Below are 21,464 nucleotides of genomic sequence, written 5' to 3'. Positions count from 1 at the left end.
AACTAGCAATAGAGTCATAGGGGTCTGTTCTAACCCGAGTTCGTAAGAGGCGACTAACGGGATCGGGTGGTCATGCGTGCTGACTTGGTTGACACTTGTCATCGAATCTCATTTGCGTAGATCGATGCTCATGCTGTTGATCACTGGATTGTCTGTTCTAGACTCGATTATTTACAGACCGCCGCCTTATAGCTGGAGTATTGCTGAGTGCGGCACTCACTCACTACATCATACACAGCTCGCGTTCCTTTATAATTCTAACGTCTGTCTTGCAATGGTCTTCCAATGAGCTCTGAACCCAGTAGAGCATCTATGAGAGAAACTCGATAAATGTGTACGTCAACGTCAGCATATGCTGACACTTATCTGGCCAACGTGTTGGAGGAAGACCGGAGGACACGTGTCAGATTCAGTAGACATATTCATGCTGTGGTAAGGAGATATTAAGCAGTGATGACTCCACATATGGTGCTCATCGGAACGCACACGCGCGGACGTATTCGTGTTGCACAGGACAATCCTTATAGTTGCATGTGTCTGTCTCTATGCTGAGGCTCAACCTTGTATCATACGCACATATAATAATGAACACAGTAAATAGTTTTGACGTTCGTCAAGGCGTTTCACCTTTTTGAAGAGTGTGTATCATGGGTGCCTGGATTCAAAGTTGACAATATAGGGGAGACAACTCTGTCACGGCTTGTTGATCCTACTTCTGGTCCAATATATTAGACAATATATTGACAGTCATGTCACCGGGACCTTAAACGGCTCACTGAAAGATATTTGACTGAGCGTTTACCGCCGTTTACCCACCCTCATCGTTGTGCTACTCAGCCCTTTATTTTATCACAATTACAATGTATAAATTCTTCGGTTCATGTAGAATGAGGTATTTGGCAATCACAACGATCGTATCTCAACCGTCTCTTCTTTCAACGACCGTCATCGTATGTGAGTGTACGTCTGAAAAGCGATCCGTGTGTTAATAGATGAGTATTTTGGAGTTGTTGACAAAATAATACACACAACGAATTCTTCCACTTGTACGTGTTTATTGCGATAGAGACATATCACATATTTATCAATCCACTATGAACGAACAATTGAGTGAATACAGACGATTAGCACCCTACATACAAAGTTGACGATATAGGGGAGACAACTCTGCAACTCAGTCTCGTATTGGCCCAAGTTGCCCTTAAACTATTCGACCACCACCATAACCACAACCACGTATCGGCTGAAAGTCCCCCATTTAATGCTGCAGCTGCAGCAACTGCTCACGACTTCATTTCGGAAACTATCAGTAACAAAATTCAACACAATGACATTTGACACAAATAAGAGTTAACACATCTGATTGTCAAAACAGCTGCTTGACAACAAAACGGACGTTATGACATTACATCACAATGCTATGGCCTTGACTGGTTTTATTGACAACAAAAAGTCGCGGTTGGAGAATAACGGTCAGTCCTGGCGATGTGGGATGTCCCAACTATAGTCAGTGTTAGAAGAACATTCATACTGCCTGGTCACATCTCCAGACGTTGGCACTGTAAATCAAACCCTCGAAACATTTGCATACATTCACACTTTCCCTACACACTAACCCCCCACCCCCCAAACACACACAGAGTCACACCTCGAGAGGGTAACACACTTTTCCCCTACACTATCCAGTCACACCTCGAAAGGGCAACACACTATCCCTCTACGCTATCCAGTCATACCTCGAGAGGGCAGCACACTATCCCTCTACGCTATCCAGCAGTCACACTCAAACCTCTAGAGGGTAACAGACGTTCCAGTCACACCCATAGCGGGTAACACACTATCCCCTACACTATCCAGTCACACCTCTAGGGGCTACACACTTTCCCGTCACTCCTCTACAGGGCAACACACTTTCACCCCACACTATCCAGTCACAGAAGTAGAGGGTAACATACTTTCCCATCACATTTCGAGAGGGTGACACATTTTCCCTGTTCAGAATCCAGTAACATCTCATGATGATAAGACCTGTTAATCAACATCATGCGGCAACATATCGATAACTTCGATTACGTCAGCGCCAGATATTACCCTGTCCGCGTATTCACCGATTCCACTTGGCTTAAAGGAAAAACAGAGTGGATAGTACATGAATGGATCACTGAAAGGGTAAGCAATATCTCGCCACTGACACAATTTGTATTAAAGAATACAACACTATATGGTCACATCTGGTTTTGGTCACACAGCTTCAGTGCACACGATTCAGTCACATCCAGTGATAGTCACATATATCACGTAACACTATCCAGTTGGCGGTGGTCAAACACATTCAAAATAGGACGAAAACATTCCAGTCGATCTGGAAACAATTTTCATCACTACGCAAAGTCTGTGACATGAGTAGAAACAAGCTACAACTATGACAGCAACTGTCGGTGTGAGGAGCTGTGGGGAGAATGGGCTGAGATGACAGGGGCACGTTGGCACCTTCCGATGTGTGATGCGACCCTCTAGACCTGCCGTGATGGGTGAGAAGGCTTTGGCGTACTCAAGGAAGATGTCGCTGTCCACATCCCCTGCAACAAATGTCAGAAACATGTTAATTAAATACATGGTAATCAAGAAATCACGAAATCAGCAGTGCTAAGAAAAACCTTTTAGACAGGGAGTTGGGTTGCCTTCAACAGTATTCATGTTATGCTTTGACGTGTCTCGTTAACGATGGAGGAAACACAGGCCCTCGTGTCTTTGCGAGGATTAAAGATGTTAAGAAAAATATATACAATTTGAGATGACCCCCGACTCGAAATGCTTCACAGTACACATCATAATGTATTGTACTGTGTAGCATTTCGAGTCGGGGTTCATCTCAAAAAATATTTTTTAAATCTTTAATCTTCGCAAAGACATGAGGGCCTGTGGGAAGAAAGCCAGAACTTATGTAGTGAGTGAGTGAGTGAGTTTAGTTTTACGCTGCAGACAGCAATATTCCAGCTATATGGCGGCGGTCTGTAAATAATGGAGCCTGGACCAGACAATATAGTGATCAACAGCATGAGCATCGATCTTCGCAATTGGGAACCGATGACATATGTCAGTTTGCACGGGTCAGAGTGATATAGTGTGAGAAGTTTTGGGAAGGTTCGGTGCTGACAAACCTGACAAAAGGGGCAAGCAGGGATTTGAACTCAGAATCAAAGTTAAACTTGCATTGTATATTGTGGGGTCTTAGAGGACCGGTCACCTGTTCACACGAAAAATGGTCTTAACATTTGTTCATGAACCACCACAGTTCACTGATGTTGTACAATCGTGTACAGACGAACTATCACATTGTAAACAGAGAACAGGTATCAGCAGGAAGGATTCTTACCAATCAGGTGATGTCGGATTTTGTTGTTGTTAATGACGTCATATCCGTGCCCGCCATTAGCAATGAAAGATGGCATGATGATCTTGTATATCTCGGAGTCATTCAGATCCACGTAATGGGGCACGGAACAGTTGGTGCATCTGACCTTGACCTCTATTACCCTTTGACCCACAGGCATCGTCATGTCGTACACAATTGTCATACCTGGCGAGGTGAACTGAAGAACTGATCACACATCCCCTTAAATGTTTTGTAAGAAAGATTTACACTATTCTTTAAAATGCAGTTATATGTTGCTTTCTAATGACGTCAAAACAGAACAGGGTATACTTATGTTTTGTAAATACGAGGAAGGTTTGCTTTACGTTACGTAAAATAGCTGCTACTGTCTCGGTAATGTGGTCAAAGTTTTTCGCGGCTTTTAGCAATGTTACAGCAATATCACGGCGGGGGACACCAAAATGTGCTTCACACATTGTACCCATGTGGGGAATAGAACCCGGGTCTTCGGCGTGACGAGCGAACGCTGTAACCACTAGGCTACCCCACAGCGACAAAATTACCTTAGAAGGTTTATTCACAGTCACCGCGAAGAAACACACCTGACACCTGGAAGAACCCCCCAAACAGGTTGCCAGTCTCCACCCACTTGGACGCCCCGAACTCCAGCGTCTCCCGGACATGTTTCCCCAGTAGCTCCACGATGTCCACGGTGTTCCGGAACGGCATCACGGTCAAAATGTCATCCATTGTGACGTCACCTGAACATATCAATAGATCGATATGAACACTCCACTGCATGTGGTCCTTAAAAATATCAAAAATATTAGTGGCGGTGGGGTAGCCTAGTGGTTATAGCGATTGCTCGTCACGCCGAAGACCCGGGTTCGATTCCGCACATGGGTACAATGTGTGAAAATATTGCTGAAATATTGCTAAAAGCGGCGTAAAACTAAACTCACTCACTCTAAAAATATTAACATGTTTTGATGGTCATGTGGATAGTTGTGTTATGTTGTTTTTCCTGGTGTAGTCTATCATCGGTGCCATTATCTATCAAGACCATTAATCTGGCTCCCATTCGTTCATTACTACCACAGATCAGCGCTCAGTACTCATTGCCTTCCATTTCCCCATTACAAGTCAGTGTTTATTACCCATCAGTAGTATTTTGATCCTGGCTTCCAGTGGACCATTATTACCACCAATCAATGAGAATTACCCCTTCCTGTTGTCGATTACCAATATCTGATTAGTATCGTTCATTCGTGTGATGAAAAAGTAAGCATATATTCTGTTTTTTTAAGAAAAAAGTTGACACCGATAAAATCTCACCTATACCAGGGATAATCTACAACGTTATGGTTATGTAGTCTCCCTGCTTATACACTACATTGTAGATCAAACACAAAATAAGGGGAAATAATTTCTAATTTATCACCAAAAAGTAACAACCGTAACACTTGTCAAAACCATTTGTCTGATAGTGTTAGTTGTATGTGTCAGTCAGAGTGAGTGAGTGAGTGGTTAGGGTTTTACTCCGCTTTTAGCAATATTCCAGCAATACCACGGCGGGGACACCAGAAACGGACTTCACACATTGTACCTATGTGGGGAATCGAACCCGGGTCTTCGGCGTGATGAGCGAACGCTTTAACCTCTAGGCATCCGCCCTGTGCCAGTCAGAAGACCATGACGTTACCTCTCTGAATCGACGTCCTGATGCCGCCGGCGTTCATGAAAGCGATGGCCACGTGGTTCCATGCCAGGGGGTCGCAGAACTTCAGGTTTCGGTGCACCATACTATCCGCTATCAGGTTACCTAGGAAATGAGGACACATATACAAGTAAGTTTACATTTTGATTTATTGTTAGCATCTCACATCACCGAAATGTTGATGCAGCAACGTATGAATTGCTGCATCAAGGTAGAGCAACGTATGAATTGCTGCATCAAGGAGTAGCAACGTATGAACTGCTGCATGAAGGTGCATTAACGTATGAACTGCTGCACCAAGGTGCATCAATGTATGAACTGCTGCATCAAGGTGCATCAACGTATGAACTGCTACACCAAGGTGCAGCAACGTATGCATTGCTGCATCAAGGTGTAGCAACGTATGAACTGCTGCATCAAGGTGCATCAACGTATGAACTGCTGCATCAAGGTGCAGCAACGTATGAACTGCTGCATCAAGGTGCATCAACGTATGAACTGCTGCATCAAGGTGCATCAACGTATGAACTGCTGCATCAAGGTGCATCAACGTATGAACTGCTGCACCAAGGTGTAGCAACGTATGAATTGCTGCATCAAGGTGTAGCAGCAACGTCGCGGGTTGCGGGTCCTCATGAGAAGTTGTGGTGCTGTATTCTAAAGGTGCTCCGTGTAGCAACGTATGCATTGATGCATCAAGGTACAGCAACGTATGAATTGCTGCATCAAGATGTAGCACGTATGAATTGCTGCATCAAGGTGAAGCAGCGTATGAACTGCTGCATCAATGTGTAGCAACGTATGAATTGCTGCATTAAGGTGTAGAAACGTATGAATTGCTGCATCAGGGTGTAGAAACGTATGAATTGCTGCATTAAGGTGTAGCAACGTATGAATTGCTGCATTAAGGGTGTAGCAACGTATGAATTGCTGCATTAAGGTGTAGCAACGTATGAATTGCTGCATTAAGGTGTAGCAACGTATGAATTGCTGCATGCAGACAGTATGAATTCCTGCATTAAAGGTGTAGCAACGTATGAATTGCTGCATTAAGGTGTAGCAACGTATGAATTGCTGCATCAAGGTGTGGCAACGTCGCGGGTTGCGGGTCCTCATGAGAAGTTGTGGTGCTGTATTCTTAAGATGCTCCGTGTAGCAACGTATGCATTGATGCATCAAGGTGCAGCAACGTATGAATTGCTGCATCAAGATGTAGCACGTATGAATTGTTGCATCAAGATGTAGCACGTATGAATTGCTGCATCAATGTGTAGCAACGTATGAATTGCTGCATCAGGGTGTAGAAACGTATGAATTGCTGCATTAAGGTGTAGCAACGTATGAATTGCTGCATTAAGGTGTAGCAACGTATGAATTGCTGCATCAGGGTGTAGAAACGTATGAATTGCTGCATTAAGGTGTAGCAACGTATGAATTGCTGCATCAGGGTGTAGAAACGTATGAATTGCTGCATTAAGGTGTAGCAACGTATGAATTGCTGCATTAAGGTGTAGCAACGTATGAATTGCTGCATCAGGGTGTAGAAACGTATGAATTGCTGCATTAAGTAGCAACGTATGAATTGCTGCATTAAGGTGTAGCAACGTATGAATTGCTGCATCAAGGTGTGGCAACGTCGCGGGTTGCGGGTCCTCATGAGAAGTTGTGGTGCTGTATTCTAAAGATGCTCCGTGTAGCAACGTATGCATTGATGCATCAAGGTGCAGCAACGTATGAATTGCTGCATCAAGATGTAGCACGTATGAATAGTTGCATTAAGGTGTAGCAACGTATGAATTGCTGCGCATCAATGTAGCAACGTATGAATTGCTGCATCAATGTAGCAACGTATGAATTGCTGCAAGGTGTAGCACGTATGGGTGTAGCAACGTATGAATTGCTGCATCAATGTGTAGCAACGTATGAATTGCTGCATTAAGGTGTAGCAACCTATGAACTGCTGCATCAGGGTGTAGAAACGTATGAATTGCTGCATTAAGGTGTAGCAACGTATGAATTGCTGCATTAAGGTGTAGCAACGTATGAATTGCTGCATCAAGGTGTAGCATCGTATGAATAGCTGCATCAAGGTGTAGCAACGTATAAACTGCTGCATAAAGGTGTAGCAACGTATGAACTGCTGCATCAAAGTGTAGCAACGTATGATTTGCTGCATCAAGAAAGCGCCTGTTAGGGTTATAGAGCAGTGGTGTGGGTAAGGACTTAGGTTGACTTGAGGAATGAAGAAACAGGCAATTGAACCCTTTGCATGTTGCAGACGGTGCTGTGTGTAAGCTGGACTCCTCTCCTTTAACTATCCGCGGAGAGCTGATCCCAGCTTAGCAGCTTTGATGACAGATATGAAGTAATAATTGGTCGGTTGGTTGTTGCTTAACGCCGCACTAAGCAGTATTCCAGCTTTATGGTGGCGGTGATACTTGAGTCTGGACCAGACAATCTAGGGATCAACAGCATTAGCATCGATCTGCACAACTGGGATACAATGACATGTGTCAACCAAGTCTGCGAGGCTGACTACCCAATCCCGTTAGTCGCCCCTTACGACAAGCATGGATTACTGAAGACCAATTGTAAACCGATATCTTCACGGGTCTATGTAGTAATAGTGAGTCATCATTTTTCTCTGGCAAACAATGAATACAAAAAGGCTACTATCAGTGACACATTATGTAATCTTATCTAGTTTTTAACCTACCAATATTACACTCCTTGACCCTGCAAGACCGCTTGTCCCCGTCCAGCAGCACGTGGCTTCTGGACACCACCTTGCCTGACTCGTTGGCCACGCCCTCTTTGTACGGCTGCATCAGCTGTAGGGTCATCTCGTCTGAAATGATTTGTTGGTCGTTACAGGCAGGCATACAGAGTGAAAAGAAAGTTTTAGTGAGTGAGTGAGTTTAGTTTTACGCCGCTATTATCAATATTCCAGCAATATCACGGCGTGGGACACCAGAAATTGGCCTCACACATAGTACCCATGTGGGGAATCGAAACCGGGTCTTCGGCGTGACGAGCGAGAAAAGAAAAAACAAAGTTTTAATATAGCATGCGTGCGATTGCGTGTCGTATCTCTGAAATGTTGAGAAACGTTTTGAAAATGGTCTAGCGGCATGGAATTTACCTCTCCACATACGAATGCAAAATATTTCTGAAGCCGATGATAACGTGTACGGTTTAGAATCTCCGTTCGTTTCTGAATCGTATTCTGCACTGATCCTTTTGGGGATGAGTCCATGATGGCATAAGGTGACGTCACAATGACTGGCCGAACTGAACTCTATATTTCCCATGGCAAAGCGACAGGTCATGACTATGGGGACAACATCATGTCAACCACTTGTGTTCTTAACACAACTCACTGGCAACGTTTCATCTTTTGTGAACACGTCTTACGAGTCATTTACTCGCCAAAGTCCACCCACTCCTCTCAATGAACTCGGTGCCGCTCTCACTGAGGAGTGGAGCAACATGTGCGAAGATGACGTTGGTCGAACCAGACCCATGCCTCGACGAATTCGTATACGTTTCGCCAAAAGAGGTGGGTTTACCTGATTCTACTGACTTTATCTCAAAAACGAAACTGAGGAAATTGTCCCCGACCTCTTTCAACGGTGTGGTGCGCCAACACTTCATCACACCAACTATTGGATCTCCTCACATGATGATATCATCAAATAATGTCCTCTCGCCAATACTACATGGATCAAAAGAAATGCCTCGAAATGTCCCACTTTCCTGAACCCTTTCGGTATAGGATACTGATTTGTCTTGTTATGTCACTGACCTTGTGCTGTGTTGTTGTCCAGTAGAATTGGGTTGCCTCCCCATGACGTGATGACACCTTCCGGGTCAAAGGTCACTTCGAGGGCTCCAAGATACTTCCCGTAGGCGTAGCCCTGCACCACGAGCACCTTGGCCCCTCCCGACTGGGTCACCACGTGGGGAAACTTGCCTTCCGGTTCCTCACTGGACGGGTAGTCACCTGCGTAATGGCAGTCCACTACTAGTAGGTTTGACTTGAAGTGCATTGTTATAGGCGGGAAACATTTTGAACTTTTCGAACAAAAGTATAGACGTAAGTTCTTATATAATGTTTACCTGAGTGAATGTGTTATTCATTTAATGACGTTTGTAAGGACATGGAGTGAGTGAGTGAGTTTAGTTTAGTCACTTTTAGCAATATTTCAGCAACATCACGACAGGGGACAGCTGAAATGGGCTCCACACACTGTGGAAGTGCAAGGACGTTGGCGTTGCATGGACGTGGGCGTGGACGTGGGGCGTGGACGTGGGCGTGGACGTGCATGGGTGTTGTGGCGCGCGTAATCGTGTGCGCCCTCACCCGTGTAGAGGAAAGTGTTGGTGTGACCACCGACCACCACATCCACATCAGTGACCTCTGATGCTATTATCTGGTCAACATTAAAGCCCGAGTGACCGAGGGCAATTATCTTGTTGATGCCCTGTGACGTCAATACATCAACTTCTTTCTGGACTGCTGCAACTTCATCTTCAAATTTGAGGTTTGGACCTGGAAGCAATAATTATTCATATGAGATAATCGATAAATCTCCTACTATATGTGTTGACTGACAGACGCGTAGGCGGCCATTTTTCTCGTGTAAGCCCGATAGGTTGCAAAGCTTTATATTTAGATATATAGTATTGAGGGCTTGCCCAACCTTTTTAGCAACAATCATGTGTCAGCCCGGGCTGTTTTTTTTATAATGTTAGCTACGCCCCTGACTGAACGGAACTGCTGAAATTGTAACTCTTGGCCGGCCGAATATTTTCACAGGATGCTGTGTGTCTAACTTACTTTCAGGAGCACTGACCTGGTCGCGAGGTTTCTGGAGTTTCTCTGGATGTGTACCCGATGACCCCGATACGTTCACCCCCGACAGTCAACACCGTGTGTTTCATCAGCTTGTCATTCATCCTTGGTTCCGCAGAAACGTTAATGTTAGCGCTGACCACGGTGAAGTTGAGGTCGTTCATGAAAGGTATCAACCCGTCGATACCAAGATCAAACTCGTGATTACCCAGCGTCTAGAATGGGGAGAGTGAAAAACAATGACTATAGCAGCATATCTACGTCTACACGTCTAACTTCCTCCGAGATGGCGATTTTCTTGGAAAAATCACGTTGTCGATAATTAAGGAAATGTGTTCTATGTATTTGACAATATTCTAACTGTTTGGGCTTCAGATTCTGTGATAGGGTGTTGTGTACCGCAGAGATAATGCTAAGCCAAGTAACAGACGCTGTGGGCAACAAAGTTGTACTAATGTCAGGCATGCAACAGGTCTTGAGATACGGAGTACATGGTAACAGGGGGCGGTGGGGTAGCCTAGTGGTTAAAGCGTTCGTTTGTCACGCCAAAGACCCGGGTTCGATTCCCCATATGCGTACAATGTGTGAAGCCCATTTCTGGTGTCCCCTGCCGTGATCTTGCTGGAATATTGCTAAAAGCGGCGTAAAACAAAATACACTCACTCACTCACACAATACGCACTGAGGGCAAGGAATATTTTCGAAGCAGGCACAATACGATAGATGATACCGGTCAGATCCAATCAGACGCCCCTTCCTCACAGATAGGCTCAGGTAGGAACGTCCGACCTGGTGGAAGCTTCGAGAAAACCGCACACTTTAGGACATGGCATAGGGTTCATTGGTCTACTGAAAGTCGCTATCTTCATCTTCTTTCCGACAGCTGTCTTATCGGGACGTGTCACCAGGAGATGATCCATGCAGCTGAAACCTTTTGGTTTGGAGTTGCTTTTCGTATGACTGCAAGCTGGATTCTATTACAGAACCTGGGACACCCAATGTTGAATGTTATCAACAGGAAGTTCTGGATGCCATCGTAGTGCCACATTTTGATAACCGTCCCCTTGCCATGGATGACAGCGCTAGAACTCATCGTCCTCGAGCCGTCATCACCCAGTTGTAGAACAACTCCAATCATGTGAACCCCATGAAACATCATTGCGACTATTTGGGGCGCAAAGACTGATTCGTGAAAGCGGTGGCCACACCAAGTACTGATGTGGTCGCCAGTGGCGGTTCATACAATCACTGCAATGATTACTAGAGAACTGTGTGACAATCAGACTGGTAGAGTAGTCATGGTGACCATACTTTCTGGAATTGTTGACATTCGCGTTTTTGTGTTTTCTTGCATGTAAACAGTTTCCAAATTTCAGTTTCAATTCTGGGTTTGTTTTGATTAGAGCAAAATATGTTAGTTACCATTTTAATACGCTGAAGCTGGTTTTCCAAGCATGTACAAAATGTCTTGATCTGGTTTATATGTTACGAGTACAGCGTGATGAGGGTTATAACATAATCATTGTCAGTCTATTCACATTGGTGATGAATATATGTAGTAGGAAAACTCATTGTGTCTGTCAGGTTTTTGTGTATCGGAAAGAATGCCAACGAGTCCAATGTCAGGTGCCATCGATTCAGCGTGTTACTACTTGTTGTTGTATACCAAACAAAATTAAACCGTTTTAAGATACGACATAAAACCAACAGGCAGTTTATCGCCTTATATTAATCCGCCAACAGACAATATATGATATTTACACATACAGAAGCTGTACTTAATACAATTTATTACCTACAAGGGCGAAAATATCGGGATTCATATTTTTCATACGATACCCTAGGGCAAAATATCACTTTGGAATGCTGACGTGACGTCATGAACAATGCTATGACGTCATGTTTCTTCTATGACGTTGCGTTCAACATGCGGTAGCCAGCCTGTTTGAAAGTAGATTTGGGTTTATTTTCATCAAATTGACAACTTCGGTAATAAACAGAATATTATATTCGTGTCCATATCGTACCATGTTTACGACACTCCTGCCTAAATATCGGAATATCCCTCGCTCTTGCTCGGGAAATACCAATATTTAGGCACTCGTGTCGTAAACATAGTATGACATGGACACTCACATAATATCCTCTACATATGCTCTCAACAAGCAGTATAGTACACGTCATTTACCCTCACGCCAATGGCCATCACACAATATTTACTGACATATATATCCCCAATATATCCCGCACAGGTTAAAAACTATATGCACTCACCATGACATCATACTGCAACATGTTCATATACTCACCATGACGTCATACTGCAACAGATTCATGAATCTGGCCACAACAGCACCGCGGTACTTGTAGAACCACAACGTCCCCGAGAACTCGTCCCCTGCAGACAGGAGGATGGTGTTGGGGTGGAGGGCACGCTGTTCTCGGACTTTGGTCACCAGTCGCGCTGTCCCCCGAAACATTTCCCTTCTGCCACATCGTCGGCCGAACACTGATCACTGTCTGTGTTGGTCTGCTCGAATCTTGCGTGGATGTCGTTGGTGTGGAGGATGGTGAGGTTGAAGCCGACGACCACAACAGGCAGGGAGACCATCAGCAGAGTTAGCATGTCGTATTTCCTCTGTCGAGATTGTCAATGTAGGTCGAGCGAAGCCACGTCGTTATTCTGCGTTAACACTCAACTGAATCCATGGAGCGGAGACAGGGCACGGTTGACAGGTAAATTCCATTTCTGTGTAGAGCCACTTGTGTTCATTGGACTGAATCGAATTACCGACAGGTAATATCTTTGTTCAGTGAATATACTGAAAAGAGTTTTTTAATTTAATTGAACAGTTTATCATTTCACGTTAACAAATAATTTAAAAGCTGATTGAATCATCGCCTCTTTTGGCGGCATGTAAATAATCGAGTATGTCCCTGTTCCAGTGATTGATATTATGAGCAACACCACGGGGTTACCATGACACGCTCTCAACCAAGTCGGACCCTCGATACATTTGGTCGCCTCATAAGACCAGCAAAGGTTGATCGTGACTAACATGGACTTACCATGATAGAACAAATAATAAACTCGAATATGGGCTTTCTGGTCCATGACCATAGCCTGTCTTGCTGTGACCTGCCATAAATCGCATGCATATATAATTACGTGTTAATGAATGAGTGAGTACGCCGCACTCAGCAATATTCCAGCTATATGGTTGTGGCCTGTAAATAATCGAGTTTGGACCTGAAAATCCAGTGATCAACAGCATGAGCATCGATCTTCGCAATTGGGATCCGATGGCCTGTTGCACACTCTGAGCAAGTGTGTGTGTGTGTGTGTGTGTGTGTGTGTGTGTGTGTGTGTTTGTGTGTGTGTGTGCGCGCGCGCAAACGTGCTTTTCACCCGTTTCAGAGTTTCAGTGGTCATGTTATCAAGACTTAGCGACTCATTTGCTGCTATCGTTTTGAGAATAGTTATCAGTCCGGAATGTGTTGCTGATGTGAGGCTGTCTGGCAGTCTAGTGGTTAAGGCGTTTCTTCATCACACCGAACACCGGTTTCGATTCCACATATGGATACAGAATGTGAAGCCCATTTCTGGTATCCCCGTTATGAGACTGTTACTATTGCCCATAGCGGCGTAAAAGCATATTCACTCGCCACTATCTGATGATGTCGTATTTGCTATATATTTGTAGAGCAGCATTGATTTTGGTATGCTTAGGACTATATAAGGGGCAAGTACGTACCTCTGTCATCTAAATAACGCAGCACAACACGACACAACACAACACAACATGAAGACCAGCGGCTGTGTGAAGATTACATTTTCATCCTGGATATTCACCCATTTTGGATGTTTTCTGGAAGATGTTTTTCGGCATCTTTTTGTGTGTTAGTCAATATATATGATCATTCATACAGCAAGCTTCTCTCAACCCTGCTTGGCGTTCTGAAGATGCGGGAGCTGGATTTATCAGTATTTAAGTTATGCCAGCTTAAAGTAGGAGGAAAGCCCGGAGTGAGGCAGGCTTTAGATGCTAAGGACTTTGATGAAACCCCCGGGCACAGGTGTGGCGATGACAAACCTAAAACATCGGGGAGGACCGGGATTCAAACCAACGATCGAAGGTACTGAAGGGAGGCAACTCTGCACCTCGAGATGCGGCCACCCGTGCCCACTCGGCTATCAGTATAACTTATGATCATTGAAGATCTGACATGGCTATCCTTCTATATTATCTGGAGTCAGATTTATGTTATGGGACTTCCAGTTCCCTGGTTCTATGGTTCTGTGATTTGACAGTTTCAAATGGTGTTGAGCATTTAATATTTCAAGTTCCTGTATCTGTTTAGTCAGTCGAAGTTTAACAACCTAAAGCAACATGGATTTCTAGATCTTGATCAAATGGGAGATTTTACGGGTGGATCTAAAAGTTATCTGCAGTTGGTATTATATCTTTGCTGCTGTAAAAAAAAATCTTTTCTTTTTGCAGACTTTACAGTCTGTCCTGAGGCGGACTTTTCATGCCATCTTTATCCCTTTACAGGTTTCTTTAAAAAGCTTAAATGTTCAGTACAATGATAAATATCATTCGTTATCTAGTCTAGAAGGGCATATTCTGTACGTTTCGGATCTCGTGTTCCCTATCAAACCACTGTGGTGGACTTTGGCGTGGGTGGTTTACATTTGGCACGATGAGCTTCCTTGTGTCCCATAGAGGGCTTTAACTTCATTAAGCTGTTCTACATAAGAATCTAAATTGGTTGCACTTCCTGCATAAGAATGAAAATTGACGGTGTAATTTGTTTCAAACTCACCCGACGTGTTTGGTCCCACCGAAATACACCCATGAAGCGAGACGCACGTGCAGCAATACACGAGCGCATGTGACTGATTCTTCCTGTTCATGTGACAAGTGTAAGTCGAGTGTGTGTCCAAACACAAAATCCCATGTCCCCTAAGAGAATACAAACCCCCACCCACCCAAAGAAATGTGCATTCTCCGATACAAGTCATAAATAATATTATTTTCACCATGAAATAAGCAATTATTTCAACCAGTTAACAGTTAATCATACTACATGTTTCCATGTAAGAGCATGACAATCCTGTAGATATACCAAAAGAACTTACTACATTATATTATTTGAGACTACAGTTAGTGCATACATATGTATTTCCACACACAATCACTGATTTTGCTTGGAATTCCGTTGATCATGTACTGGTGTAATTTCAATGTAAGGACCAAAACCGTATTATTAATGTTTGCTTTTTAATGTTTAATATATTAACATATATCAGAATAGTTTAGTGCCTCTATCCCCTAAGACCAAGCTAGATGTATCAAAAGACGTATGGGAACATCATTAACTTTTAATAACCTTTATGTTTGTACCAAAAATGTCTTTGACAACAGGAAGCCCTTGTGAGTGTATTAACACATAGTTTCGTCTGGTACTCTTGACAACAGTGAGTTTTTTTAGGACCAACTGGTAGAACCTCCTGGCATAGTGATTGTCAAGTAGGCAACATACACAGAGTGTTATTTGTAATACATTTCTCACAACATCATGTTGAAGTTGCCACTCCATGTCTAATGTTATATTTTACATCAATTCCTCATGCATACTCATCCTATGAAAAACAAAACAGTTTAAGATATCATGTTGCAATGAGATATGGCATGTACTGACTAATTAAGTATAATGGAGAATGTATATATAGTCCTACTTTGTAGTTGTTAGACTGAGAGTTCAGTTTATTTCAAGCATAACACAGTAGGAGAAAACAGACCAATGTCATCGAAATCAGCAATTTGGCATCAATGAAATTATTTAATATTTATTCGTTAAGTTCCATGTATTATGTGTAGAATTCCCAGCTGACACGAAATACTAAAGAATATATCGCTGTCGAAAAGTAAGAAGCGGCGTGTCATTGTTTACATTGTGACTTGTGTGACGACGTTTTTCGTGTTCCGAAACTGCTTCAGTAAGGTTTTCCTTCATTAAAAGTAACAATGGGTGTTATTTTCGTTACATAAACGATCCTATAGTACGGGGAAAATTCAGACCACCTGTTCTCGGGTTTTTCGATGTCAAATATATAGCTGGTGGCCATGTTTGTTTGCCATGCAATTGCAAAGGCGCCATTGTGCAATCATTGTCCTGGCCAGTGTCGCGTCAGCGCAGCATACCAAGAGACCCAAGAAAATCGGTGGATTGGCCATTTCCCATCAGGTCAATGATTTTCTTAAAATGTCCCCCGTTGTATGTATAAGCTTGTCATTTACAACTAGCTTGTCGTATACAATATAGAATTCGTCACCCGTTTCACATCGCTAGCTTTCTCCACATAATTCAGAGAGACACGAAATGTAATTTCTTAAACGTTTCACTATACTCATAAACAGCAGAATTTCTGCTCAAATCGAAGAGTTGAAGCTTTGCAAGAAAGCTGGAATCGAAGAGTGGAAGCTTTCCAGGAACGTTGTTGTCGGTCGCGTTTTTACTTAAGTGAACGACGTGTCTCCATTGCAAACGCATCGCTGGTCTGTGAATTGCTAGGCGTATATAACGCTGGGATGGCTTAATCGCCTGTAATTTTCATTGTGTTTACGATTATACTACTCCTTATTCGAATGATGTGGTCTTCAGTTATCACAGCGAAATGCGAAAAAAGTAACGTAACCATATCGTAATGACCTCTGTAGAAATATCTGATCATGAGCTGTCACAACTCACAGATGCATTACTCCGTTTGTTACTTCCCTGCAACATGTGTTATATTTAGAATTACACTTTCTCAGTAAAGTACAGATTCTAGTCAGACGCCTAACCCGTTCAGCCACCGCGGATGCGACACATATGATATAGAAACATAATATTGAATGTAATAACCCGTGGCAGAGCGGGTTAGGCGTCTGACTTTGTGTGCTGGCGATTAGGTGCCTGAGTCTGATGGCGTGGGTTCGAACCCCGGGTGGGTCTCAACCTAACAGTTCTAGAATCTGTAGTTTACTTAGCAACTATCATCCCAAATACACTAAGCAGCAAAAGAAACGTCAGTTTGGAATTTTCCTTCGCAGAAACGGATAACTGTAAACTCATGTAATGTTTTGATTGTATATTTTTGACAACATCTCCAACTTTACCTGAGCAAAGACATTCCTTCCCAAACTCAGAATGGAACCCAGGAAATGGTCTCAAAAACGCAATCTGATCTCGGAGATGGTACGGTGTTCTCCATGTTTTTCATGCAACTCATGCTGCACGTACTGTTCACAAGGAACAGCCCTATATAATGGACCCCCAAACCTGGTTGAAACATTCACATGAAAACGTCAGCAGGATGCCGCGACTCACGACAGCTCAGAGGAACCAGGCGCTTGGAAGACTTGAAGCTGGCCACACTGCACAAGCCGTTGCCAATCACTTCCAGGTCAACGTTCGGACCATCTACAGGCTGCAGCAACGTTTCCGGGCCACCAACACCACAAATGATCGCCCCCGTACTGGCAGACCAAGGGTGATCACAAGACGTCAAGACCGCCATGTTGTGCGATAGCATGTACAGAATCCCTTCATGCAGGCATCCGAAACAGCACGCCAGACAGTGGGAACACACGGAAGACCAATCAGTACTGATACATTACGCCGACGTCTTAACAGTGGGAACCTCCATTGCCGTAGACCTTATCGTGGACCTATCCTCACCCCTCGTCATCGGCGTGAACGTCTACAGTTTGCCCTACAACACAAAAACTGGCGATACAGGCAATGGAGAACTGTTCTGTTCACAGATGAGAGTCGGTACTGCGTATCAACTGCAGATGGCAGAACAAGAATATGGCGACGACGTGGCCAGCGTTACTCAGACCAATGTGTTATGGAAAGAGACTCATGGGGAGGTGCAAGCATCATGGTATGGGGTGGAATAGGCCTGAACCAGAGAGTGGGTCCTGTGGTGTTCCAGAACCTTGGTCCAGGGAGAGTAGGCGGCATCACAGCGGTGCGCTACATCGACCAAGCTCTCAGACCCCACGTCATACCACATTTTGCACGTCACCGGAACATTTTCCAGCATGAAAACGCCTGGGTCCATACTGCCAGAGCTACACGGGACTTTCTACAGCAAAACGCTGTCACCATTATGCAGTGGCCAGCCCTTAGTCCTGATTTAAACGCAATTGAACATCTCTGGGATGAAATTCAGAGGAGACTGAATAATGTCATACCAAGGCCGAACACAGCCGATTTATTGCGCCAGGCCTTTCTCAGAGAGTGGTTACAGGTACCAATGGCCTTCATCAATCGATTGGTGTACTCCATGCATAGACGCTGTGCTGCAGTTATTGCCGCTCGTGGTGGTCACACTAGATACTGAAGTCAAGAGTCTGAATGGACTGCAAACGTTCACGTAATGTCTTGAAATTCTGCTGAGTTGTTCATTGATGTGTCAAGATATTGTACACAAAAATTGTTTTTGATCGGCTTATTATGTCAATTTCTATAATGATTTGATTACAGTGCCTATCTAATTTTGAATGCGTACTGACGGGTTTTTTTGCTGCTGAGTATATAACGTATGTTACATTTGACCACTATCTAACTGGCATTGTGTATTCATAACTCCCTGCTGCCTGGATTCCTTTCAACCTTGTATAGCGCCATCATTTACTCTGATTGGTTGTGTATAACATGGAAATAGAGGTATCCACGGTACGATTTTGAGTGCAGTAACACATTATATATCCTAAATAATAATGTGTCCATTTATATAGCGCCAAACTTCACACTAGGTATGCTCATAGCGCTAACAATCAAGGCACAGCACATTATTACCCCGGATAACCCAAGCTGCCTAAGAAGGTTATAGTCATATGACTTTTTCCACCGGGTACCCATTTTCCTGCTGGGTGAACAGAGACAATTTTGAACAAACTCACTTGCCTAAGGTGAGACCACATGTGTCACATGTGCTTCGTTGTGGGGCAGGACTCAAGTCCTAGAAACTCTCAGGAGTCAAGCTACCAATCACGGTCACCCATCCAAGGACTCTCTGAGCTTGACGCTGCTTAACTTCACCGATTTGTGACCTGAGCTTTGAGCACAGGACCGTGCACCACCACACTTACTAAATCAGCATAATCATGGCAGGATATTCGCCCGCGGGAGACAGATGTCGTCATACAGATGGCAATGCTTTGGCAGTAATTGAAACGTGTCGGTTTCCGTTCCTGATTCTTTTTTATCAAACACACACCATCCCCTACACTGTACATCAAGTGGTCAGTGACTCTTATGCTATAATCTAGACACATTATTTATAAAGGGGCGAGTGGTTAAAGCGTTCGCTCGTCACACCAAAAGCCCGGGTTTGATTCCCCACACGAGTACAATGTGTGAAGCCCATTTCAGGTGTCCCCTGCCGTGATATTGCTGGAATATTGCTGGGATATTACTAAAAGCGGTTAAAAACTAACCTCACTTATGTAACACATACGTCCCTTTTACGGTAGCTTCTTTGAAAGTGAATGAATACCCTCGAACGGAATTTTAGTTCTATCACAGCGTACATGCTTGAGTGACGAAGGCAATGCAGGTCTCACCAATTTGTTGACACTCTCTCAGGGCTGACAAACTCGCAAACAATAATGGGGTAAAATGGAACGCAACTAAACTGACGAACAAAAGAAAGTACACCACCATATTTGGTAGCTATATGTAAAAAGGCAATGGTTATCTGATGTTAAAGTACTCGGTACAGGTATCAAATTGTCATTAAGACCTTACATTCGCTGTATTTCGGTGACTGCTGTCAACCAGGCAGCGTTGCGATCTGTACCCCATTTCATGATTGTACTCAAAACTAAATACTGAAGTATAATAATAGACAATACTCACAGTGTGTGGCATTAGTACCAGCATAAATTGTACGTTTCATGGAGAATTGTCAAAAAAGCGACAAAGTCTTTTCCACGTCCATAAGAAATCACTGCTAAAATCAAAGTCGATTGTACGATTCCGACCATATAAAGGTCATCTGTTTATGAATCAGTATTAAATAGCCATGGTACCATGTGTTCGCGAAAAACAAATGACATGTAGTCACATCAGCTATTTAATAGACATCGGCAGTCGTGTTAGATGCATTATAGATAAACCAGGGCCTAGATTTTCGAAGCTCTCTTAGCGCTAAGATCGTCGTAAGTTAATGTATGGCAGTTACGACTATCCTAGCGCTAAGAGAGCTTCGAAAATCTAGGCCCAGGAGCTCAAGAGACGTCACAGTGTGTACTCTCTCTCTTGTATGAGTGAGTGATTTCAGTTTTACGCCGCATTCAGCAATATTCCAGCTATATGGCGGCGGTCTGTAAATATTCGAGTCTGGACCAGACAATCCAGCTTGAGCTAGTTTTACGCAACTGGGTCACGATGACATGTGTCAACCAAGTCAGCGAGCCTGACCACCCGATCCCATTAGTCGCCTCTTACGACAAGGATTGGTTACTAAATATCAATTCTAACCCGGATCCTGCTCGTATGAGCATGATACAGCGACACACTCTACTTTGAATCCCCGAAGATCAACAGAAGAACTCGTCATGGATAGCAACCTTCTGAGTTTATATCCGCCAGGCCAACAGAACTGCAACACGGGAGCTGGCCATGCTAATACTTGAACGAAAGTCGAGATATCTCGGAACAAAATGGCTATCCTGTCAACAACATCTGTTGAAATGGCAAGTTATACTTAGAGCCGTTGTGGTTGGCACAGCTAGGATACCTACTGTTATCAACACTGATTTTTACGCATCTATGAATATTCATGAGGCCTCATTAAGAATGGTCCGATCACCTCTACTGGGAATATTGATATGGTATGAAAAGGCTTTATAAAACGTGATGAATTAACGCATTTGCGCTAATGATATTTATACCACAGAGTCTGTTCTAGTATTTAGTTATTACAAAGGCGTTAAATAGACAATGTCAGATTGGGAACTGTTCTGGTAAGACAATACTAATATGATTTAGTAAAGGTTTTCTCGAAACACAAACTATTTCAGCATATTGTTGATATAAAGGTTGGCAAATTGGACTGGTTATTTCAGGTGTTCAACGACATTTGATTGTTAACCATGGATACTCGTAACACAATAGTTACATGTTCATAATGTCATATTTTGTGAAATATACAGGCAGTCTTTGTATCAAAAGTCGTACAAGTCGAAAATTATGGCGGCCACAAAAACGATCGTTGAATAATTCCGGTTAATGCACGATGGTAAAATAATTATCAGGGTTGTTCTATATAGGCCTACTCTACATTCTGAGAAATATATCATAAATAGAGTAAAAGTTTGCTTATGTTTTCACGTTGTACTAATGAGTAGGTGTCACCGATTGTGGTCAGTTGTTTACAGTAGCCTCTGGCCTCTGTCCTGTTGATACCCGTGAAGGTCCGGGCTAGAATATTGATCTTCAGTAACCAATGCTTG

At 43.5% G+C, this 21,464-nt stretch overlaps 1 protein-coding gene across 2 annotated transcripts; it reads right to left on the bottom strand.

Moving 5' to 3' along the window:
- Positions 1 to 1,038: 1,038 nt before the first annotated feature.
- On the bottom strand, positions 1,039 to 12,768 carry LOC124282548 (5'-nucleotidase-like). Of its 2 annotated transcripts, XM_046718559.1 has the most exons (9): positions 12,258 to 12,768; positions 9,950 to 10,163; positions 9,457 to 9,645; positions 8,899 to 9,096; positions 7,810 to 7,941; positions 5,079 to 5,198; positions 3,979 to 4,137; positions 3,377 to 3,580; positions 1,039 to 2,579 (listed from the first exon to the last, which is right to left on the bottom strand). In XM_046718559.1, the coding sequence occupies exons 1-9, from the start codon at positions 12,426 to 12,428 to the stop codon at positions 2,323 to 2,325; spliced, it is 1,644 nt and encodes a 547-aa protein (XP_046574515.1). In that variant the 5' UTR covers positions 12,429 to 12,768; the 3' UTR covers positions 1,039 to 2,322. The 2 variants fall into 2 exon arrangements, with proteins under 2 accessions (XP_046574515.1, XP_046574520.1); XM_046718564.1 differs by lacking the exon at positions 3,979 to 4,137.
- Positions 12,769 to 21,464: the final 8,696 nt, after the last annotated feature.

Source organism: Haliotis rubra, unplaced genomic scaffold (assembly GCF_003918875.1).
Source record: "Haliotis rubra isolate DU_JTF1 unplaced genomic scaffold, ASM391887v1 Scf109, whole genome shotgun sequence".
Lineage (NCBI taxonomy): Eukaryota > Metazoa > Mollusca > Gastropoda > Lepetellida > Haliotidae > Haliotis > Haliotis rubra.
This window is presented reverse-complemented; position numbering and strand designations above follow the sequence as displayed.